Source organism: Cavia porcellus, unplaced genomic scaffold (assembly GCF_034190915.1).
Source record: "Cavia porcellus strain 051 isolate PalLab524CR breed Dunkin Hartley unplaced genomic scaffold, mCavPor4.1 scaffold_1, whole genome shotgun sequence".
Classification (NCBI taxonomy): domain Eukaryota; kingdom Metazoa; phylum Chordata; class Mammalia; order Rodentia; family Caviidae; genus Cavia; species Cavia porcellus.
The window spans coordinates 192,373,686-192,398,890 of record NW_026947484.1 but is presented as its reverse complement, the minus strand read 5'-3'; the positions used below and the strand labels follow the sequence as shown (position 1 = coordinate 192,398,890).

At 39.4% G+C, this 25,205-nt stretch overlaps 1 protein-coding gene across 1 annotated transcript; it reads right to left on the bottom strand.

Annotated features, from left to right (window-relative positions):
- Window positions 1-5,085: 5,085 nt before the first annotated feature.
- Window positions 5,086-6,060, bottom strand: LOC100730000 (olfactory receptor 13C7-like). The gene has a single exon (XM_003470703.3). The coding sequence runs from the start codon at window positions 6,058-6,060 to the stop codon at window positions 5,086-5,088; it is 975 nt and encodes a 324-aa protein (XP_003470751.1).
- Window positions 6,061-25,205: the final 19,145 nt, after the last annotated feature.

Sequence of the window (25,205 nt, the reverse complement as noted above, 5' to 3'; positions counted from 1 at the left end):
TATATGCACCAAATTTGAGAGCACCCTGCTATACAAAACAAATATTAACAGAAATGAAAACTCAAATAAGCAATAACACAATTATAATGGGAGACCTTAACACCCCATTGACACAAAGAGACAGATCAACCAGACAGAAAATAAGCAAAGAAATAACAGAACTGAATCAAACGTGTGAATAAATGGATTTAGTAGACGTGTTCAGTGTTCCCATCTAACAACATCAGAATATACATTCTTCTCAATAGCACATGGGACATTCTTTAAAATAGACCATACACTAGCCCACAGAACATGCTTAAGTAAATGCAAAAGAATTGAAATTAGGGGCTGGGGATTTAGCTCAGCAGCATAAGCACCTGCCCTGCAAGCAGGTGGTCGTGAGTTCAATCCCCGGTACCAGGAAAAAAAAAAGAATTGAAATTATCCCATGGATATTATTTGATCACAGTGCCATGAAACTAGAAATTAATGACAAAAGAAACTGCAAAAACTTCATGAACATACAGAAATTAAACAATACACTCCTGAACAATCAGTGGGTCACAGAGGAAATTAAAGAAGAAATTAAACAATATCTACAGGCAAATGAAAATACAAATACAACTTACTGGAACCTGTGGGATGCAATGAAAGCTGTCCTCAGAGAGAAACATTGCAGTGAATTCCCACATCAGGAAAACAGAATGAATACAAGAAACAACCTGATGCTACACCTCAAGCATTTAGAAAAAGAAGAGCAAGTCAAGCCCAAAACCAGAAGAAGGGAGGAAATTGTAAATATCAGGACAGAAATTAATGCAATAAAGACTGGGAAAACAATACAAATCATTAACGAATCAAAGAGTTGGTTCTTTGAAAGAATAAATAAAATTGATAAGCCCCTAGCCAAAGGGGAAAAATAACTCAGGGAAAAGGAGAAAAGAAAGAAGGTAAAAGAAAAAAGATACAAATTTGTAAATATACACAAGATAGCTAAGATGATTGTGCTACTAATTCTATTAGTTGTTGGAACAAAACAGTTAACATTCATAGGATTAGATCAATTTTGTATGTTTATATGTAGTAATCTGAGTAACTCTTTTGAAGATAACTATGCAAAATAACAACCTTAGTTATGTTCCTACCACCTTGTTTGGAAAGCCTATCTTGGAGTTGTTTTGGGTTCTTTGTTATTGTTAGTTATTTGTTTCTTGCTTTTGTCGTAATTTGTTTTGTTTCGATTTTGATTTTCTCTCATACAGGTTCATACATACTTAGAGCTTCCCTAAAGAGTTTACAAGAATTGATTTTATTACATGTGATGGTATGAACAGCTACTTTGAAGAAAACGAGACATTATGGTAGCCATTGCTGATTTCCTATCATCTTGTTGTGAAGTCCAGTAATGCTTTTATTCTTTGTTTTGATTGGTTTTAGTGTGTTTTGTATTATTTATTTTCAGTATGTGTGAACATATGGACAGCTATTTTGAAGAAAACAAGAGACATTATAGTAGCCACTGTTGATTTCCTGTTGCCTTGTTTTGAAATCAGTGTTGCTTGCATTGTTTTGTTCTGATCTGCTTTGTTCTGTTCTGTTTTGTTCCATTCTCTTTAAAAAAACAATTAAAAAAATAGGAAGTAGTTTCCAGATCCCAGCGCAGCATCACAGGCCACAGGTGGAAGTTCTGATGCTGAGAGAACACAGCTCCGTGCTTGGCTCACTGCCTCTATCTGTATGCAGGGCTGTGTGGGTCTACTTCAGGACTTTCTTGTGCTCCAGTGATTTATTTCTCTATTTTGCCACTGGTACCAAATTTTTATTATCATTCCTTTTGTACATTTCAGCATCTAGTTGGATTAGTTTCCTCTTCTTAGTCTTTTCATACACACAAAAATTCCTGGTTGTTTTGATAAGTTTATAATATAAATTACACTTTATATATAGTTATATCTCTTTCTTTGATGGGAGGGGTAGTGGGAACTTTGTGCTGAATCCCCCCCCAATAGTTTTTGCTTTTTGTTTTGAGACATGGTTTGGCCAAGTCACTAAGCTGGCAAGGCTGGGCTCCAACATTCGATCTTCCTGCCTCAGCCTCCCAGAGGTACCATTGATCCCTGTTGGGAGCCACTGAGGCTGGACATTGACCACAGGTGCAGTGCTGGGGCATGGCTGTCCCAAGAACAAAGAGCACCCTGGGCAAGCTACATGAAGAAGCTCTTTCAGCCCAGAAAAACACCAGGCCTCTACACAATCCAAGCAAGAGGTTACTGGGCAAAAGGGGTGCCATGCGACATTGTGTTGCTAACCGTGTAAACAAACGTCCCTACAGTGAGTGAGACGCAGCTCCTCTCCTCCCATTGTTCTCCCAGGAGAACAATGCTCCACCTGACCCAGTTTTGTCCTCATTTTCACCCCCTCATGGTCCTTCACCCCAAGAACCTCCAGAGCCGTGTAGGCCGTGGCAGCTCCCCACATCCCTACCACCTCAGTTGGTTCCAGGGACCCTACAATTTCAGGGGTAGCCTCGCTGTTCTGGATCTTAGTTCCAAGGCACTTTTTCTTAAGCGCCAATTTAAATGCCAGAGAACTTGAAGATGACAAGCTAAGAAAGTGAGAGGTGTGCCACCCTTCTATAGTTATATTTCTATGTTACAGAATCATCTTATCAGTGACTGGATGGCATTTTTTATATTATTGTAAAGTTCTAGAGATAAACATAATACAAGTTTTAGCTTTCAATTTGTTAAAGTATTCTGCTGGGTTCTCTCAATAAATTATTATTGTCTTATTTTTGAGGGTGGCATTTTTGAGACAGGGTCTCACACTACATAGTTCAGGCTGGCCTTAAATTCACTAGGTAACCCAAGCTGGCCTTGAACTCACAGCAATCCTTCTGCCTCAGCCTCCTGAGTATAGGGATTATAAGCATGTGCCACCATGCCTGGCTATAGTCTTATTCTTTGGGTACTGTGGAGTTTTAGTTTTATTCTTAGGTATCTTATCCATTTTTTTTTGGTGGGGGTCGCAGGAATCATACTCAGAACTTTGCAGCTGCCAGGCAGGTGCTTGTGCTGCTGAGTCCTGTTTTAACTGGATAAAAAATACTAGCATGTCAAATGCCACTAAAATTATTCCTTTCTTTTATTTTCGTCTTTCATTCAACTAAGAAGCTAATTATAAAATTAATATACAGGGTGCATTTCAACTAGAGGCATAAAACCGGATTAAAACGGGAATTTAGAAGCTACCACAGAGTGTACGTCAGCACAGATTCAAGAGTTCACTAGAAAGCCTGAATGAGCAGTGGAATCTAGAGTATTGAACTTTCCGTCACTAGAGGGGTTCACGCAAGGGCTGGATGAGTGGGGTCAGGGATGTTGGAGAATCCTGTGCGTTAAGTCGTCGCATTGCACAAGGAGCCCTCTGGATCCCCTTCTGAACACATTGCACCGGTTTGTAAATATCTGAAGTTGATGCGAATGGCCACTAGATGTCACCCTTGTAATAAGCATTTACAGAAGCAAGCTAGTTTCCTTAGGGCAACATGAAAGTAAAATTTTATTTAAAAAACAAACATCTTTGTTGTGTGCAATTCATTATTAATGCATATAAGAAAACAACATTCGAAGTGCAATTCTCCAGGGCCTATTCTCAAAATCAGATTAAATTCTAAATTTTCTTTTTAAATGTCTTCTGCTAATCTCAAAATTCAACATAGTTTAACTTCTGTCCCCCCACAGCCATCTGGCTCTCTCATCCATCTTCTCTGCCTCTGCAAAAGACAGGAGCTCTATCTCTTTTTTTGCACTATACAGCCTTCATAATAATACCACTATAACATCTTACACTTCTGTTGTTCTTATCATTTATGAAGCACTTATTTATAGTATAATTATTCTCTTTCTAGCAATACCTTTAACTTTTTTTTAACACTGCATGCAGGCAAATATTTTAAAGTGGTTTTGGACTTAAAATTTGTTTTAAGTGTTGTCTTCTCTATTTTTCTATTGATGGCTTTTGACTTTCATGAATAATATTGATGAATAATATTTTCTATTTCCAAAAGATGTTTGTCTTCCATTCATATTTTCTTCTAGGCTCTTCTCATGGACTGCCCTGGACTCAGAGGCCTCTCAATTCTACTGAAAATAGAGAATTAAAACCAAAACAAACAAAACAAGCAAGCAAAATTTTCTTCTTTTGTGTGCATTAGTTCCTTTTCATTAAAGACCAATTTGCTTGATTTGTTCTTTTGGGTTGATATCAGTGGTTTTCTGATTATCTCTGTTTCCACACTACTCTGCTGTCTCAAGGGAAACCACTGCTTTCTAGGATGAACAAAATCTTCAAAAACAGAAAAGACTGGAACCTTTGATCTTTGCATCAATTTTGCCACATCTTCCGCGTTTCACTGTCTTCATCTAGAGAATGAGTGATTTTCTGTAAAGGACCTTGATTGAGGAGAGAAAGAGACTAATTATAGAAACATAGGGAGGGAAAAATTCAAATACATTTATTAAGAATTTGTGCTACAGAGCCAGGTGTGGTGGTACATGCCGGGAATCCCAGCACTTGGAAGGCTGAGGCAGGAGAATCACTGTGAGTCTGAGGCCAGCCTGAACTGCATAGACAGTCGCACAGACAAAACCAACCAACCAACCAACCAACCAACCAAAGAAACAAAGAATTTATGCCGCAGGAAATAGATCAGGAGGAAGATAAGTATTACCAAATGTTGTTATTTACTCTCAAATTATAACTTAATATAGGGTACATGGTACTATAAAAGTAGGGATCTACTCAAATATATTCAAAGAAAGAAGCCAATGAGCAGTGGAACAGAAGACCTGAAGACAATGGATTTTTATTTGCTAAACAATAGAAATTGGAAGTCACATTTCTGTGTCCTCAGCTTGGTTAGTGTTTATGACAAAGAGCGAGAACAAGGAGGCTGGAAAATGGCTACATGCATTGTGGAATGAGGAGAGAGAAAGCCTACGGAAAAACACGGAGCCCTCAGTGTAATGGGATTTACCTTACAGTCTTGGATGAAGTTGGCCAGTGTAGTGATTTCATTCTCTGGGGACCCTCAGGTAGAGGTCACAGAGCCAGAGTCATTGGGAATCCCTGTCTTTGACTTACCAGGTTCCTCACGGCAGCCTTCACGTCCTTGTTTCTCAGGCTGTAGATGATGGGGTTCAGCATGGGGGTGACCACCCCATAGAAGAGGGAGATGAGCTTGTCTGCAAGGTCCTGCTTGTCTGCCCCCAGGGGGTCCTTGGACTTGGGCTTTCCGTACATGAAGAGGATGGTCCCGTAGAAGATGACCACCACAGTGAGGTGTGCAGAGCAAGTGGAGAAGGCCTTTTTCCTGCCCTCGGCGGAGGGAATCCTCAGGATGGTGGTGAGGATGAAGACATAGGAGACAAAGATGAACAGGACAGGCACCCCTAGGAAGATCACATTGGCCACCCCCATGCTGATCACATTGACAGAGATGTCAGCACAGGCCAATTTCAAGACAGCCAGGATCTCACAGGTGAAGTGGTTGATGACATTGTCCCCACAGAAGGGAAGTTGCATTGCTAGAGATGTCTGTACAGTGGCAGTAATACTCCCGGCCGCCCAGGAGCTGATGGCCATGGGCATGTAGGCAGCCTTGCTCATGACCACAGGGTACCTGAGTGGGGTGCAGATGGCCACATAGCGATCAAACGCCATCATGCCCAGGAGCACACACTCTGTGGCTCCCATGGCAAAGGACAGAAACATCTGCACAGCACAGCCTGAGAAGGAGATGGTTTTCCTGGGAGTGAGGAAGCTGTCAAGAATGAGGGGGACAGAGGAGGTCGTGTAGCAGACGTCCAGGAAGGAGAGGTTCCCCAGGAAGAAGTACATGGGTGTGTGCAGGTGGGAGTCAAGGATGGTCACCAGGATGAGGACCCCGTTGCCTAGCAGGATCACCAGGTACATGGCCAGGATGAGCACGAAGAATGTTTTCTCCAGTTTTGGGTGGGCTGAGAGGCCCAAAAGAATGAATCCTTGTACAGGGGAGGTCTCATTGGTCCCAACCATTGTGTTTCCTCTGTTACTTACAGAAACTCAGATGGTCAATTTCATGATTCTCTGATGTCTGAAGTACCCAGAGAGTCAGAGAAAACCTCTTCTTGCCAAGCAGTTGGAGAACAACTCTGACAATCTGCAGAAGGGTGTTCTCTGTGTTTTTCTAAATAAAATGCAGGGGATTTGATCAACATTGATTTGATGGTGTCTGGTCACCCATGAGATCTGAATTAATACGTGACTGCATTTAATTACCCCGAGCACACTCAGGACAGACATCACACATTTAGTGCACTTTATACTGTGTGTTGGTGATTCATTTTATCCAACTTTGGTAAGAAATATTAAACTTGGTTTTGAAATTTTCCTGCCTTGGCACTTAAAACATCCTAGTGTTCTTTGTCTTCAACTTCTAACTGCTTCTCTCTGCAAGTACCATTAGAGACTGTCTCTCTCCTGCTTTCTGGTTCTTTCTCACAATTTACAGACCCTTGGTCCATCTACTCATCCATTCATTCACTTGCCGACCTATGTGGAACCTGTTATTAAAGAAATGGCAATAGGGACTGGGGATTTAGCTCAGCGGCATAAGTGCCTGCCTTGCAAGCAGGCAGTCATGAGTTCGATCCCTGGTACTGATAAAAAGGAAAAAGATAAAAAAAAAACCAAAAAAACAAAACAAAACAGAAGTAAAGAAATGGCATTCACCATCACTGGGGTCTCCATACTTAGGGATCACTGTGTCCACTTTCCTCATTGGGCCTCTTCTCTCTAATGCTCATTTGGGCAGTCTGTTACTGGAGATAGTCCCCCTCAAGGACTGAAGTGTCTCATGAATGTCTCTTTCTTGGCCTTTCTCTTTTACACTGCCATGTTCTCTCCTCTCACTCTAAGGATCCCCCACCCCAATGCCCTTACTCACCAGGTATGAAGCCAGGGATGGAATGGGCCCACAAGAATTTTTACATTCTTTTAAAAGTGCTGCTCTAAGAGGGCCAGGGATTTAGCTCAGTGGCACAAGCACTTGTGTGGCAAGCACGAGGTTGTGAGTTTGATCTCTGGTACAAAAAAAGGATTGGGGATTTAGCTCAGTGGCATTAGTGCCTTCTGGCAAGTGTGAAGTCATGAGTTCAAATCCCAGTACAAAAAAATTCATTCTGTAAATATATTTCAGAATGTAATAAATTGCTGTCTTACATTTCCATAAATATGACGATAAAGAAAATCACTTCTCTGAATCTGGAATAACCCCAAGCCCAAAATAGCCAATCTAGTCCAAGAGTAGCTGGCAAAGGAGTCAGTACCTGAAAGGAGTGGAAGGTAAGTAATCTTGTCTTTGTTCTGCGTTTGGGCAAAATCCATGAAGGATCACTTGCTACACATAGTCATTTAAATCCCACTTTGCTGTTGGGATTCTCCATTCCCCGAAGTGATTTAAAGTTTTGAAACCTAAGTGATAAAGTTGAACTTTCTATACATCAGGGGTTAAGTCCCCAAGAGCCAATTATTTTGAAGTTTTTCTAGAAATACATTTTCTTCTCTCTTTCCCTCTCTTCGTAGTCATTCGGCTGAACTGTTGGAAACATTAGAGAATAAAGATCATTACGTTCCTATTAGAATAAGCCTTCAGTCAATGAGAACTCCCACTAGAGCACATAAGAAACCTGCATGTTATACTAAGATGCTGAAAAATTAAAATAGTTAATTAAAAGATAGTTATTAACAAAAATAGTTAATTAAAAGGATAGTTATTAGCAGTATTGTCATTCTGTGCTGAGCTCCTTACCCTACTAACCAAGCACCAACCACACAGTTATAGATTAACTGACCGCGTCATCATGCTGTTCTGTATGCATCGTTTCCCCCCAAACCCAGTAACCTCTTTGCTGTGTCAACCTTTGTTCCCTTTGTAAGAGACAAATGATGCTGTGTCAACCATTGTTCCCTTTATGAGAGACAAATGTTCCTGGAATTGGCAGACCGAGGGCTATGAATTGGCTAACCACTCACTGTGAAATGCCTCTGACTTCAAGAACATGGCAGAGAGATAACAGCAGCTACAGAGGCTCTCTGAGATACCCAGCTTAGAATCCAGGAAAGGTGTGGTGTGAGGAGACCTAAGCAAGAGGAGATATACCCTGCCAACCCAGGAATGAACTAAGCTGAGAGAAACCAACTGGAAATGCAATTCCCATCCCAATTGGCACAGCACGGAGAAAGATGTGAAAGTTCTGAGAGCGGGAATCTGCAAATGGAGTTCAGAGCGGGACTGGTAGGGAGCCCTGCATCGACCTGTGGTGAGTGAGAGGAATGGGGACCTTTCCATAGACTAGGAGTCTTCAAAAGAGGACATTCTGGGATGGGGCAGACTAGCCGGAATAGGACACTGCAGTGACTTTAGTCACATATTCCCCTCTCAAGTGGGATTGGTGTGGAGGGCTTGGCCTGGGTGATGCTGCTGATTAAGATCCAGTAGGCTAGCCCAAACCAGGTCCCAGCACCTGGTGGTGCACCCTAGTAGTGGAGCCTTCACTAGGTTGACCTGGAGGGGTGGGCCTAACATACACTGCCCCGGTCTGTGTCTCCCTAATACACTGCAGTGGGCGGGAACACCTAGCCGGCACAATTCAAACAAACTGTAACAGACAAAGAAAGAAATTGGGCCCCCTATATATGCTGGTATGGAAGAAACAAAAAGTATGGGAAAAGGGAGCAATAAAAAAATGTCCTCAGCCCCCAATCCTGAGAACACTGATCCAGGAAAGGTGAATGTGAAGAATGAGGACAGAAAACATATCATACACGGTACCAATAGACATAAAGCGATATCTCCAGAGCCTCATAGATGAGTTCAAAAGTGAAGTATTTACCGAAGTAAAGCAAGATATAAGTAGAATAGTTAGAGAAATGCTAAGCATTGCTCAAGAAAAAACAGATGGTGAAATGGAAGAACAGAAAAAAAGGGGAGAATTGCTTGGTGTAGAAAATAGAGAAAACATAGAATACGTGAAGCAGGTTCAAAGAGATTACCAGGAAACTAAAAACTCTACTGAAAGCTGGCATAACAGCTTGAAAGAAACTAAGGATAGATTATCTGAACTGGAGGGCAGATTTATAATGTGGGAGCATGAAATGAAAAACTTCTTAAAAATAACAAGAAAACAAACAGCAATAATACAAAGGTTAGAAGATGATAAGAGGATCTATAACTTAAGAATTAAGAACATAAAAGAAGAAGTAGGGGACACAAACAAATGAACTACAAAAGCTATTCACAGAAATAATCCAGGAGAATTTCCCTAATTTAGCAAAAGATAAAGATACTCAGATGTATGAGGCATATAGGACCCCAGCCACCTACAACCCAAACAGAGCTACACCCAGGCATATAATAATCAAAATTACAGAAATCCAATATAAGAACAGAATATTAAAAGCCATCAGAGACAAGAAACAGATCACTTACCAGGAAACACCCATCAGAATTACAGCAGACTTCTCAGCACAAACCATCAAATCACGAAGAACATGGGGGGAAATAATTCAAGCTTTGAAAGATAATAACCTCCAGCCAAGATTGAAATATCCTGCACAACTGTCCCTAGAAATTGATGGAAAAACAAGGTGCTTCCAGGATAAAGAGGAACTAGGGGAATTTGCAACCACCAATTCAACTCTACAGAGAATACTGCAGGATATTCTAAAAAAAAGAAAAATACCAAGATTCCAAAAACAGTGGCAGAGAGGCCACAATGAATGGAGCAGAAAGTGAAATGAAGAAGACAAACTTACAACAAACAACAGAAAAAGAGCTCAACAGAAATGAGGCAGAGAAGGCTGGATGGTAGGAACAGCTATTTTGGAGAAAACAAGACATCATAATAGCTAGTGCTGACTTAATATCATTTTGTTTTGAAGTCCCATCAAGCTTTTGTTCTTTTGTCTCCAAAGGTCTTAACATGTATCTTTTTGGATTTTATTATATGTGATAATATAAACAAAAACTTTTATAGACAAGGAGATTATACAGAAACCATTGTTCATTTTCTGTTAATTGATTCTAAATACTCTGTAATACTGTCATTCTCTTGAATGGTTTTACATTGTCTCGATATGTTTGATGCTAGAGTATACGAAGTTATACTCAAAGATTTCAAGGAAAGAGACTCTATGGTAACTACTTTTATGTCAGGATATCTTGTGGTGAAACACTATTTTGCTTAAATGGTTATGTTTTGACCTGCGTTGTTTTGTTGTTATGCCCTCTTTTATCTCAAATCTCCTTTTTTATTATTTACTTTTTTATCTTTTTAATTAAGAGAAAAATAAATAAAAAATAGCAGGGTATATTATAGTAACCCACTTTGATTTCCTATTAACTTGATTTGAAACCCTGTATTGCTCTCACCATCTTGTTTTGACTGATTTTCCTCTATTCTATTTTGCTTGATGCTACCAAATTCAAAAATATAGGCAACAACTGTGAAGACAATAAGATTCATTATGAGGCCCATTCTGGTTGACTATTATCTTCTTATGAAGTCCTGTAATGTCTCCAGTGTTTTGGTTTTATTGGTTTTGTTCTTTATTTTACATTTTATTCAATTTTGTTATAACTGATGATATAGGCAATTCTTTTTAAGATGGCAAAAGGCAGTATGGTGACCATTGTTGATCACCTTGTATTTTGTTTTACATTATGTATTATGTCCATCCTTTTGATTTGACTGACTCTGTTCTGCTATATCACATTTGGTTTTACTCTCTTCAAAAAAAAGTAATAAGAACTGTGAGAGTAATAAAACCCAAAATGTGTAATTGTCATGGTGAAAAATAGAGGAAAAGAAAGTGCTCTAAAGGATATAACTGCATATATATTTAAGATAGATAACCATATTACTGAGTTTTGTTGGATCATTGAACAGAACTGTTTGCAATCTCACTGTTTGAAAGTCCACTTTATATGCTTTAATTTTGTAACTTGAACAATGATTTCTAAGATGACAATATGTAATCCATTAACTAGTGATTTCCTATTGTTCATTTTTTTTGAAATTCTGTATTTTCTGTTTTTTTTTCTTTTTCTCCTTAAAAAAAGAAATGCCTCTGACCTCAAGAAAAGGGGAACAAAGGCCCATCTTTTTTCTGTTTCTCATCACTATGTACTTAATGATCAATGAACTAATCATAAATGAACTATACAAATCAGTCAAAATTCTAACTCAGTTGCATAGCTTTGCAAATTCCATCTGCACTGTGTCACTGGGTCAGCTAAAATAAAAGCATTTCTTTTAAAACGATGTCGTCTTGCCCCATTTTTCATTTCAGGGCATTTTTTGGGAGGTTACAACACTGGGACAATGTAGAAGCAGGACAAATCCTTGTAGCTCAGTATCCTGGGACATTTCTAAATTCAGCACCGCAGGGCCAGATAGAAGCAAGCCACTTCAAAGGTTTCATCTTCGTTTGTCTCCACCAAATAGATTGGAAGCTTTCCCCTCAACCCAGACCTTTAAAGGGTCTTAGAAAGTCATAAATGAAAGTGGCCATGGCTTTCCCTGACAGTTTCACATGAATGGCAGCCAGGCGCTTAAAAAGCTGATCACAGATGTGGCATCCTGTTGTTTGAAATCTTCACTTCTCTCTCTATCTCTGTCTCTTTCTCTCTCCTTGAGTATCTTGCATTTATCCTTTGGTTAGAGGGTGGCTAGTTTACTCCTAAAATCTGGAAACTTTGATTCTAAGATCCAAAGCTGAGAAGAGTGACCACCCAGGCATCAGCCAGAAGCATCTTCAACTTGGACCATTGTTTTCTAGTTTCTTAAACACACTCTAGTTTTCTCCTTTTATTTAATTCTAATATTAGGGTGATGGGTGGCTTCTGTATTGAGCTCTAAATCCACAGATGCCCTTAGTACACAGGAGAAGTTTGTCTACCATCAGGAAAAAACAAAAGACCCTACCTCATCCAATGAATTCCATCCTCTCCTGATCAAATACTACCTAGGTCTAAGTACGCTTTGAAGGGATTTTGTCAGTGTAATTAAAGTTTCAAGTCAATTGACCATATAGATTAGAAGGTTATCCAGGTGGGTTTGAGCCTAGCAAGTGAGAAGTCAGATTGCAAGCTTGGGAAAGACTCCACATGCCATTTATGAATTTAAAGCTGGATACTACAAGTCCAAACCAAAGAGCTGCCACAAGGAGAACCCTCTGGAAAAGGCACCAGGGACACTGGGAACACTGTCCACCAACCACCAGGAACTGAAATCTACTGATGACCTGAATAGCCATGAAAGATAATTTTTTTCTCAGCATCCAACCTAGCTCACTCAGACTTTTCATTTACAAAACTGTAAGATGATAATTGGGTGTTGCTTTAAACTGCTAGTTTTGGGTCATTTTTATGTAACAGTAGGAAACTAATATGAATTTTTAAATTTCTTTTATAATTTTACCTTATAAACATATCAATGTACAATGAATTGTTCCATTTCAAAAATGAAATAACAATTGCAAACATAGTTTTTTAAGGAAAGAGAAATTGCAGTTGGGGATATAACTCAGCAGCACAGTGCCTGCCTGGCAAGCAGAAGGTCATGAGTTTGATTCCCAGTACAAAAAGCAAGCAAGCAAGCAAGCAAGCAAGCAAGCAAACAAACAAGAAAGAAAGAGTGAGATTTTATTTTAGGGAAAACTCACATGAAAATAAAAGCACATGGTTTTAATTGTCCCTTCTATGTAATCAGTTAGGACTGTAGTGTGGCCAAGAACCAGATATTTGGTATCAAATATCATCAGAGTGAGCGGGTCATTTGATGTTTTATCCTTCTAAGCTCTTTTTTTGTGTGTGTCTTCTTCTTATTAGGAACAAGTCAAAAGAGGCTGGTGTGTTGGATGGAATGAGTGTCCTTAACTAACCCCAACAAGTCAAGCAGAGAGAGGAGGGAATTTTATTCATTCGTGGTCAAGCTAAGGAAAGTACGGGAAAGAATTTGAGCCTGGCTGTCTGAGGCTTTGTGTCCTCAAGATAATCACCACAGGCACAAGTGTCTACTAAGGAGAGCCCACAATAGGCCTTAATCTGGACTTCCAGGAGTCCCTCTGAGGGCTGCCTTCTCTGTTGGGAGGACAGCTGTCCTGCTGGGGTCTCCTTTCACCATCCTGGGGACTCCACACAACTCTGCTATAGGTTGGAGCTTTTGTTTTCTTTTCTTGGTTTACTTTCTCATTTTGTTGAAGCATTTTCTTGATAGTTTCTTGAGAAGAGTGTTTAATGTATGCATTTTTGAGACTTTATGCATTTGAACATATTTTTAGTCAGTTCACAAATGACCTATACTTTGTTAGGGTCCTGAAGAACAGAATTCATGAAACTCCCCCCCCCCCCCACACACACACGCAAAGGGATTTATTTTTTTTTCTCTTTTTTTTATTTAAAGAGAAAGAAACAAAAAAAATGGAGAAAAAAGAGGGTAGAAATAATACAGAATTACAGAAAAATAAACAGTAAAAAATCACCAGTTGATACGTTACATATTGTCATCTTAGAAATAGTTGTTCAGGTTACAAAATTAAAGTATGTAAAGTGACATTCAAATAGTGACACTGCCAACAGTTCTGCTCAATGATCCAACAAAAACTTAGTAATATGGTTATCAGTCCTACACACTTGTTTTTTATCTTAAAGAGGGTAAGATTAAACATATCAAAACAGAACAAAACTGTTTAAAAAGAAACAGTTTAAAGAAATACAGATTTCAAAGCAAGTCCACTGGAGATCTTCACAGTCTATCTTATTGTCTCTAGTTTTCTTCCAAATAGTTGTCCCCATATTTGCACACATTGAATACTTACTGCATATTATAGAACTAATCAAATCATTATAGGATGATGAAAGCTTTTTAAGTCTTCAGAATCTGATATTGGGGAAGACAGTAATGACTACCATAGTGTCCCTCATTCTCTTCGTAGTAGCTGTCCTTATCTTTATGTATGCTGAAATTGAACTTAAGAGACGAGACTAATATCACTCTGAACAGTGAATAATGGTATTGCTAGATTTTATATCATAATGCTACAGAATTAACATTGGGTTTCTTGGGTCTCTTCAGAGTATCTGTTCATTACATCTTGCATTATATAATCTGTTCCCATAAATAGTTTAAAAAATTCTCCCTATGTGTGAATTTCTACATGCATATCTATCCTCTATGTATTATAGGGAAAAAAATCATAACAAGACAGCAAAACAAATTCCTAGAAAAACATGCAATGAAAAAGACACATAAGACCACAATATTAGGTGATCTACCGTAGGGTACCGGGGACCGAACTCACGACCACACACATACAAGACAGGCGCTTATGCTGCTAAGCTAAATCCCAGCCCCTCTCTTGTTACTTTCAATAGACTTGTTCATATCATCAGGCTTAATATAGTTAAGCATAGTATTACATATCTATTTTTATAAAAACACAACTTTGAAAACATTGTAGGACTTGAGAGCAGTTAATAATCAAAACCAGTATGGATATCTTTTATATCTTGTCATCTTCAGAGTAGTTGCCTCTACTTTTAGACTTGATACTATCAAGCATACCAAATTCAAATAAAATCAGCCAAGGCAAAACTGTGGTCTAACAAACCAGATTCAAATAAGATCAGTCATAGTAAGACAATGTAAGTAATACAAGGCTTCAGGTTAAGTTAATAGGAAATTAAGGATAGTTACCATGGTAGGTTACCATAGCAGGTTACTGCTACTTTTGGGTTAGATATCTGTGTCCTCAAATCTGATATGAGTGGACAGACTGGAACAAAATAAAATCAAACTAAACAAAGCAATAAGACTACTGTGACTTTTAAATCCTGATACATCATTCACAATGACCTCTGCCTTCCCTTTTTAGGCTATTTTTCACCTTTTCCCTTCTCAGGATGCTTTGTATGTTTTGGGTCTCACTAGCCCCTTTAGTTTTTAGATTAGGGGGCCTGCCCCATTGTCTGAGTGTTGCTGAACCTTTCTACCCCTGAGCTTGATCTTGAACTGTACTCCTTTACTCACTAAAGTCATAGAGTTTTCCTTCCTTCCAGCTGTGTAGTTCTGCAGTGCCCAAAAGTGTCAACGCTTTCCAATCTATCTGCAGCTGCTGGATGAGTTGTCCCTATTTCTCTCTAGTTTCCTGTCACATATAGCTTTGCTTTCTCATCTTTGACTTTCAGTTTATTAACCCTCCTTTGGGTTGAGTGTATTTCTCATTCAGAGCATCTTGATGGAGCCTGCCAATCTACTCTGCCTGTTTTTTTTTTATTTTGGTGTATCAAGGCTATCTATATTAAAGATTATAGCTTACTGTCTCTGCCTCATGTTTGCTACTCCACTTTACTGCTTTAATTTGTCCACCTTAATCCCTCATTCCACTGTCTGCCCCATTCATTGAGGCCTCTCTGCCACTGTTGCTGAAATCCTGGTATCCCTTCCTCTCTCTCTCTCTGGAATGTCCTTCAGCACTCTCTGTAGGGTTGGGTTGATGGCCATAAACTCCCACAGTTCCTCCTTATCTTGGAAACATCTTATTTCTCCATTAATTTTGAGAGAGAGTTTTTTTGGGTATATCAATCTTGGTTACAAATTATTTTCTTTCAGGGCTTGGATAATTTTCCCCCAGGCTCTTCTCAATTTGAGAGTTTGTGTTGATAAGTCTGTTGTTATTTTGATAATTTTCCCATTATAGGTAATCTGCTTCTTTTTCCTGGCTGTTTTTAGTATTCTGTTCTTTTGGTGGATTTCCTGGAATCTTGATTACTATATGTCTGGGTGTAGATCTGTTTTGGTTGTAGGTGGCTGGAGTTCTGTATGCCTCACTTATCTGGATACCATTTCTTTTTCCTATGCTTGGGAAGTTTTCCTTTAATATATCTGTGAATATTCTTTGCAGTTCATTTTTGGTTACTCCTGCTTCCTTACTCACATGCTTTATTCTTAAGTTATATATCCTTTTGTCGTCTTCTAGCCTTTGAATTGCTTCTTTCTGGTTCCTCATTATTTTTAAGAGGTCTTTTCTTTTGCAATCATATATCATAAATCTCTCTTCAAGTTTTGAAAGGCTAACTTTAGTTTCTGTCAAGGCATTTTGCCAGTTTTCAATGGAGTTTTTAGTTTCCTGGTAATCTCGTTGGATCTGTTTCATGTATTCTAGGTTATGTTTAAATTCTTCATCAGAGGTTTCTCTTTCTTTTCTGATTTCCTCCATTCTTCCATCTGTGTTCTCTTGGGAGGGGCTTAGCATTTCTTTAATTAATCTTTTTATATCTTGCCTCACTTGGATCAGAAGTACAGTTTTAAATTCGTCTATGCGGTCATGAAGGTATTTCTTATATCCACTGATGTGTCTAGTATTGGATGGTTACTGTGCTGGTTCTCTTCTGTATTTACTTCTCCTGGGCTCATTTTCCTAGGTTTGGCAGCTGGAAATTTTTTTAAATTTCTATATCTTGTCATGCTTCTGGTTTCTTTCAGACCGGTGTGTCCTTGGGGTCTCTGGCCCTCTCTGTATTGCTTAAGGTCTTTTTGAAGTGTGCTGACTAGGGTTTTTGCAGCCCTCCCCAATTTGCTGTTATCTGAGGTACAGGCAGGGATGCAGGGAAGGTGCAGGCTAGACTCCAGCCTCTGTGCCAGTCAATCCACAAGTTAGGCTGTACCTTGTGGACATCACAGAGTCACGTCCCAACCAGAGGTGTAGTTCAGCCCCAGCAGACCCTGCCCATTCTCTCTGCACCAGGGGTGGCTGACTGATGTCACTGCAGCGCAAGTCTCTGCCCAAATCCAAGCTGTCCTCCACTAGACCTCTCTGCAGATTACTATCTGATGTCAGAGCGGTGCTGGGTTCTGCCCAACTCCAAGATGTCCTCCACCAGTCCTCTCTGTGTCACTGATACCGCCACGGTGCCAGGCTCTGCCCAATTCCAAGATGTCCTCCAGCCAGTGACAGCAGCCACAAGACCCAGTCCCTAGCACTCACTGGGAATCAATGCAGATCTTCCTCTTGGGTCCACTGCACACTGTGCTGCATGTCTTCACTACGTTCCCAGCACAGCTTGGATTGGTCAGAAAACTGAGTGGTGTCTGGCTTCAGAGCCCAGGAGCTTCTCACAGTCTCCTCTGGCACAGCCAGGCAGCTTCAGCTGCTTCGAGGGGCCCCAGGTCTCAATTTCCAGCAGTTGCCAAGAGCCAATATAGCTTTTCCCCTTGGATCCACTGCTCACTGCGCCGCGTCCTCCTGTTAAGGGTCTGGGATTCATCGACTCCCGTTATCCACAGCCATGGTCTCAGCGTGACCTTGGATGTCTGGGTGCACCTAGTACAGCACCTGCACTTTTCCTTCCTCTCCCTAGCTTTATTTTTCTCTTTGGTTACCACCTTGGTTAATAAGAATTGTTATCCATTCATCTGGCCCTCTCCATGTTGTCATTTTCTAGCATCTGATCTGATTTCTCTGCAAACTCTGTACCCAGCCCCCTAGCAAGCTGCCATTTTTTTCAATCTCATGCAAAGGGATTTAGTAGGTAGGCTTACAAGACCAAAGGCAGGAGAGTCCACAGTGGCTGTTTTAAGGAACCAGAAGTGAGAGTCCATGATGGCCACCTGTGTGCTGGGAAAACTGATGATCCAGTAGTTTCTCAGCCCCTGAAATGGAAGGTGCAGAATAAGAAGAATCAAGGAGGCAGTCAGAGGTTGAAGGCCTGGAAGCTCACTGCAGAGTCGCTGATGTGATGAGAAGTGATGAGAAGATTAAGGAAACTGAAGATGAATGTCCAAAAGCATGGGAAAGCTGAAATGCTTCCAAAAGGGAACATTTCTGCCTCATTTTCCCTCTTATCTCATCCCAGCTGTAAGCCTGTTGGTTGTGCCATTCGAATCAGGGGCAGGTCTACTTCCCTCAGTTTACTGGCCTGAATGGCAGTCAGCCATATGCACAACCAGAACTGTTTTCCATTAGTCTAGTAGGTATTTCTTAATCCATTCAAACCGACATACTGTGATTAGTGGTCATGTCAGAGTTTTCCATAAAACAGAACCAGATAGGGCGTGTGTGTGTGTGTGTGTGTGTGTGTGTGTGTGTAACTGGTTTATGCAACTGTGTAGGCCGAAAGTCCCTGAAAATTTAGCCAGCAGAGTGGAAATCCAGAAGAGACAATGAGGTAGTTCCAGTATGGATCCTGAAGAAAAAACTAATGTCCCAACTCAGAGGTAGGCTGATTTCCCTCTTTTTCAATCTTTTTGTTCTTTTCAAACCTCCAGATGTGACTTGCCCAGATTGTGAATGGCAGCTTGCTTTGCTTGTTCCTCTGACTCATGTTTACATCACCCAGGGATACCTTTCTGGACAGATTCAGAATACTGTTTGCTCAATATTCAGGCACCACATGGCTTAGCTGAACTGACATATCAAATTAATCCTCATAGATTTGTGAACTTCAGGGAGAGAGAATAAAGCCACATCAGGAAGCAAGCCCCATCTGGGAACCAGTGGTATGTGTGGGCTGCTGTTAGTCTGGCGACAGTCACACTCCAGTCCCTTCCAGGGTGTGGGCTGGCAAACAAGAAGTACCCGCTTCCTTGTAAGCAAGCAGTTGATCTGGAGAAACACAGGCTGTGATGGCAGCTATCCGGGTGAAATGGGATTGGATGCCTGTGGTGCTTTAGGGTTTCACTGACCTTGTAGGTCTAGGGCCAGTGGTCTGATCTTAGGTTCAGAGGATAGCAGTACATAGCGTGACATCTAGGGGTGTCTCCTGAAGGTTGCAGTCATTGTTGATTCCTTATTGTGTTATTTTGAAGTCCTATCACATTTTAATTGCTTTGTTGGGTTGGGTTTTATTCTCTTTTGTTTTGTTTGATTATGTTAAACCCGATGGCAGGAGCAGCTATTTCAAAGATACCAAGACACATTTTGGATTTATTATTGACTTGTTTTGATGTCCTTTATTGCATTCAATTTTTTGTTTTTATTGCTTCTGTTATATTCTGTTCTGTTTGGTTTTTTACTATGTCTGAAGTTATCTGCAGCTATTTTGAAGATAACAAAAGGCATTATGGTAACTATTTTGATTTCATAATGTTCTATATCACTGGTTTGTTTTGATTTGTTTTATTATCTTTGGTTTTATTCTCTTTGACATAAAAAACAAACAAAACAAAGCAAATTAATCCTTATAATGGGATACAGACTTCTAGAAGTTTATTGGAAATCACCTCCCACCTGAATTAGAAGATTTTTTTTTTGTCTTTTTCCTTTTTATCGGTACCAGGGATCGAACTCACGACTGCCTGCTTGCAAGGCAGGCACTTATGCCACTGAGCTAAATCCCCAGCCCCGAATTAGAAGATTTTGCTGGTACAAAGTGAGAAGCCAGTTGTTCTGATTCTTGATTATTTGCTTTACTGTTCTAAAGAGCATAGCATTTATGATGCCATCTATGCTTGTTGCCACTCTTTCTAGACAGCCACGGTTTCCCTCTCCAGAGAATAAGCCTTATACTGGGATGAAGAAGATATAGTAGACTAATGTCATGGAAGAGGCCCTGGTGGTGTAGGGACCCTGACTTGGGTGTTTTCCACCAGTCCTCCTAACTTTAGTAGCGCCGTCTTTTCTGCTGGTCCTGGATGTATCTGCTGCATGAGCTCCTCTGTGCTATCTAATTGTTGCCCTGGGAGTTAGCTGTGTCAGACTTGCTGTGGCAATTGCCACTATCTGTCTTCTTTCCAACTGTGCAAGTGTTATGACTGTTGCCATCCTCCTTCCCCTTAACATGTACTATAACTTCACTGAGCACATACGGGTATGGATTTTATTAGGAGAGAAGGGGGAAGAAAACTTTACTATAGTTTACATGGGTTTCAGAAGGGAGCAAAATTAGATATGTATGTTTAGTTGTCCTTTACAGTCAGTCTTAATTCCATGAATTTTCTAACACGTTGTATTATATTCTTATGCATTTTAGTCATTCTGTGCTGCCTGTTCCCATTCTGTTAGACTATTAGTTTCAGAGAGATAGTATTTTTTCTGAATCATTCACAAGTGTATCCTTAATATAAAAACAGGTCCTGGCTCATAGTAAGCACACTACTCATAGCTGCTGAATGAATTATGGATGAGTTTGTGATTTACCTTTGTTTCCTTTAATTTTGTCCAGTGTCAGTTTGATTTTACATCCCAGTTCATCTTTATCTCCTTTCTGATTTAAAAAAAGTTGTACATGTGCATAACATATTCGTACAGTAGAATATATACATACAGTATATATATAAAACACTGCATATATATGTGTATATATATTAAACAAACTAAAACAGTTTAGGTTATAAGGAAGCCTGTCAAGATGAAGAAGCAAAACGCAGTCTCTGGCCTCCAGCCACACAGAGCAAATCCAGGAGATGTAAACATGGAAGAGACTGGGACCTGCATACCTGAAGTTTCTGAAGTGATGGCAACTGAAGTAAAGAAACAACTTCATGAGGCTGTAAAAGAAATCGGATCAGAAATATTATCTCTGGTAAAAGAAGGAATGGTAACCATAATGAGAGAATTTCTGAGCGTATCCAAAAAGGACCATAGATTAAAAATATAACATAGGAAAATGATGGAAATCTTGAATGAACAACACAGGAGAGAATCAGAATGCATAAGCAGATTCAATGAGATATACAGGAAATTAAGAGCTCCATGGAAACCTAGCAAAATCACTTGAGTGAAACTGAAGATAGACTTTTAGACCTTGAAGACAAGATTATGGCTAGTAATTATGAAAGGAAAGCTCTCTTAAAAATAACTATGAATTCCTGGTATTGAAAAAACCAAAAAACAAAACAAACAAAAAATAACAATGAACCAGGAAATAATTAAACAGCTGCAAGATGACACAAAGAAAAATAATTTAAGAGTTATAGGTGTCATTAAAAAGCAGGAGTCAACACAAAAGTAAAAGACTATTTACAGAAGTAATAACAGAAAAGGATGTGACATACAGGTAGGTGAGGCATATGGAACCCCAACTAGTCATAACCAAAATAAATCTACACCCAGACATAATAATCAAGATCCCAGAAGTTCAGCACAAGAGCAGAATGTTAAAATCTGTTATAGAAAAGAAACAGATCACCTATAAAGGAAAACCCATCAGGATCATGGCAAATTTCTCAACACAAACCATCAAGTCAAGAACAGATTGAAGTATTTCAAGTTCTGAAAGAAAACAACTTCCAACCCAGATTTATGTATCCTGAAAAACTATCTTTAAAAATTAATGAAGTAAGATACTTCCATGACAAAGAACATCTGAAGGAATTCATGACCACCAAATCAGCCCTACAGGGAGTACTGAAAGCTATTCTAGAGAGAGATAAAGTGGCAGAAACAGTGGCAGAAAGGGATTGCTTATCAGGGCAGGCAATTGAATGGAGGGTAAAAGTAGGGAGCCAATGGCAGAAAATAGCGTGCAGAGACAAACCAATGCATGCTGGTCATAACCATTAATGTAGCTGGCCTCTGTTCACCAACAAAAAGAAACATAGGCAGAGTGGATCAAGAAACAAGATTCATCAATATGCTGTATATAAGAAACATATTTAGCTCAAAAGAAAATTCATAAGTTGAATGTCAAAGGAGAAAATGTTCCATGCAACAGGAAACCAGAAAAAAGCAGGGGTAGCTTGCCCATCAACCACAGAACGGTAAGAAAGATATGGTATTTTTACACAATGGAAAGTTACTCAGCTATAAAGAGGGATAACCTTGAGGCCCTTGTAGGTAAATGGATGCAATCTGAGATCAAGCTTATGGATAAATCAGTTCAGACTTGCATGAGTGAACAGTGTGTTGTCTCCTTAGTATAAAGAACTGATGGAGTTAGAGGGATCTAAAATGTACAATAAATATTATGAAATTGATAGGGGAGGAAACATCTAAAAACGAAAGGTGGTAGCCATTGTTAATTCCCTATTAGCTTGTTTTGAGGTCCTGCACAGTTTTCATTGCTTTGTTTGGTTTGGTTTTATTCTGTTTATTTTGTTTGATTTTATTCTGTCTGATGGTGTGGGCAGCTATTTTGAAGCTAATAAGACATATTATATTATGGTAGCCATTGTAGATTTCCTATTATTTTGTCTTGAAATCCTGCATTGCTTCCATTGTTTTGTTTTGATTAGCTCTGTTCTGTTTTATTTTGTTTGGTTTTATTCTCTTTAAAAAAAATCTTGGAGCCATGGGCCCCAGATAAGTAAATGCTGGCTGTAGCTGTGCTCCTTCAAATACTCAACAAATCCTCTCTTTTCTAAGTATAAATACTGGAAACACCTATTTTTGAATAGGGCAGGGATGCAGAATTTAGACCTCTGACAGTGTGCAGAGGAGATCTGCCAGCTGATTTTAGTCTGTATCACATGAGCTTTTCTGTCAAAAGCTGCTCTTTGGTAAGCAAAGCCCATGGCAACCCTCACCAAGATTTAGGAAAATCACTGCTAAGCTGTGTGATGCCCCAAAATTTCATCTTGGAGTCCTTCTCTCCTTGCTTTGTTCTCTCTTGAAATTCTTCCCCAACCCTCTGCTCCCCAGTACCTCATTTCTGAACTCATCCGATGTGGGGGGCTCAAGACTGAGTAGAGAAGGGCACACACCATGACTCAGGCCCTGGGACTCATGGTACCCTTGATGGGCCACTGGCCTCCAGAGAGTGTGACCCACTCAGATTGCCCATGTCAACTCAGTGTGTTTATGTAACTTTAAACTGTCTGAACTTTTCTAGAATAAGAGGTAGGACACAGAAGAAGGAGATACAGGTATGAAATCAACAACGTTAGTTCAAAAGTCTATTGCTTTTAATTTGAATCTTATGGATGTATGTATGATGCATTTGATCTAAATCTAAATATATTTTACTTAAACGTAAATACATGTGCAGTCCTGTTTTGCTTAACAAAATGGAGACTATCTGAGAAATGCATTGGAGATGGTTTGTGCTTGCATGAATATTATAGGGAGAACTTGCACAAGCCTAAACGACACAGCCACTGCACATCTGGCCTACATGGTAGAATCTATTATTTTGCAAATTACCCTGACTTCCTGCTATTGCTCTTGTGCTAGCAGGTTATTTTCTCCCATAATTAGCTTTGGTAGAATTTCAAAATAATTCTTTAGTTGCCTTCACATCAGCACTCACAGATTCTCAACCCACTTTCACATCATGTAATAAGTAACAATTCTTGAAAGGTTGAAACCACCCACAACTAGCAGTAAATTCAGCATCATACTCAGGTCTCACCTTTTCTCTCAGCATCACAGACAATTTTCTGCTTTGGCCATGCTTGTCACATTGTTGACAGGAATGTACTTCTGTGTCTGGTATCCAATCCAGGGAACTAAGAGTTTCTCTATGTGTACTAAGTCCTTTTGTAGTTTTGTTAGTTTATGAAGGAGATCCTGTAACTGTTTCTGTAAACTTGTTCTTGTTTTTCAAGACCACAGCCATGATGGAATGATACATATTCTATTGATAAGCAATAATCATCACTGATTTTTCATCCTTCTGGTCCTTTTTACTTTTAGTTTTGTTTCTGGGACAATCATTTGGCACGACCTCTTACTGGGAGCCCTTAACAGGATTTTGTATGATGAAGGGCCATGTATGATGATGAACAAAATAATACGAAATTAAATGAAGCACAAGAACAAATGATGCGGCTGGTCATGGTGGTAAACACCTGTAATCCTAGCACTTGGGAGACTAAGGCAGGAGGATCATCATAAGTTCAAGGCCAGGCCGGGCTACATAATGAGTTTAAGGCCAGACTGGACTGCGTGGTGAGATTCTGTCTACCCGCCCTGCAAAAAGGAACAAATAATACCTTAAGAACATGGTAAATGCATGATGTCTGAGACTGGTATTTCTGTAATATGGCATACTGCTGTAAACATCTCATAAGGAGAATGAGTATACCGTAAAGTACCACTAAACAGTAGTAAATACATAAACCAGTAACATAGTCATTCATTATCATAATCAAGATGTGGGGCTGCAGATTTAGCTCAGTGGCATAAGCACCTGCCTGGTGAGTGCGAGGTTGTGAGTTTGATCCCTGGTACCAAAAAAAATTATCATAATCAATTTGTATGCAATTGTATGTGCTATACTTTTACATGGATGACAGTGTAGTGGGTTTATTTACACCATCATCACACAAATACATGAATAATGTGTTACATTATGATGTTTCAACCACTATAATGTCGTTAGGCAATAGGAATTGCTCAGCTCCGTTATAGCCCTATGGGGCCACCATCATATATGCGATGTGGCATATCATTGATTGAAGTGTGAGGCAGAACATGGCCAAGGATAGGTGGATAGATGATAGATAATACATACATGCATACATATTTAGATCAAATACAGAATGTATATGTTATATTCCCTACCTGTTTTCCCATTGAAAGGGTCTAAAAACCATTACAAACTCAATAGACCCTCTAGAAACTAGGTTTTAGTTTTTAAATAGTATTTGTCTCTAAAGGAAATGAGAACTTCTTAGATAAAATGATTGTTTCCAGGTCTACAGAGGAATCGTGGATGTTGAACCTGGGGCATCTTGACCTTCCAAAATGCAGGGAAGTCGTCACAGATGCGGATGCTCTAGGAGCCATGGATTTGTAACTGCATTAATAGGAAAACTCCCAAGGCTTTAGATGTGATAATCGATTCATAGGAAATTCAGAAAGATATCGCTGAATGGCAGTCAGTTAAATGCAGACATGGTGAGCTTTATAGTGTCCCATGATGAAAACTGCCCTTTAGAAAAATTAAGAGAGAGCAGTGGTAGGAGGAGCAAAGGGAAGGGGAAAGAACAAAAAGGAGGAGAGAGAGAAATATAGATTAATGGAGGTAGGTAGTACAGTTTTATATGAACCCTGGTTCAATAAAATGAAATAAAGCATTTGTTAGAATTTTGGGGGCATATAAATTCTGGATAATTGATGATATCAAGGAATTGGTTGTAGATGTAGTAATGATAATTTATTTCCATTTTTACAAGTATAACAGTAACTTTTATAGATAAATACGGAAGTATTTAAATATAGAATGTAGGGTTATCTGG

Bases quoted from the DNA above. Each gene is read 5' to 3' on its own strand.
- LOC100730000 (XM_003470703.3), bottom strand. From the start codon at position 6,060: ATGGTTGGGACCAATGAGACCTCCCCTGTACAAGGATTCATTCTTTTG.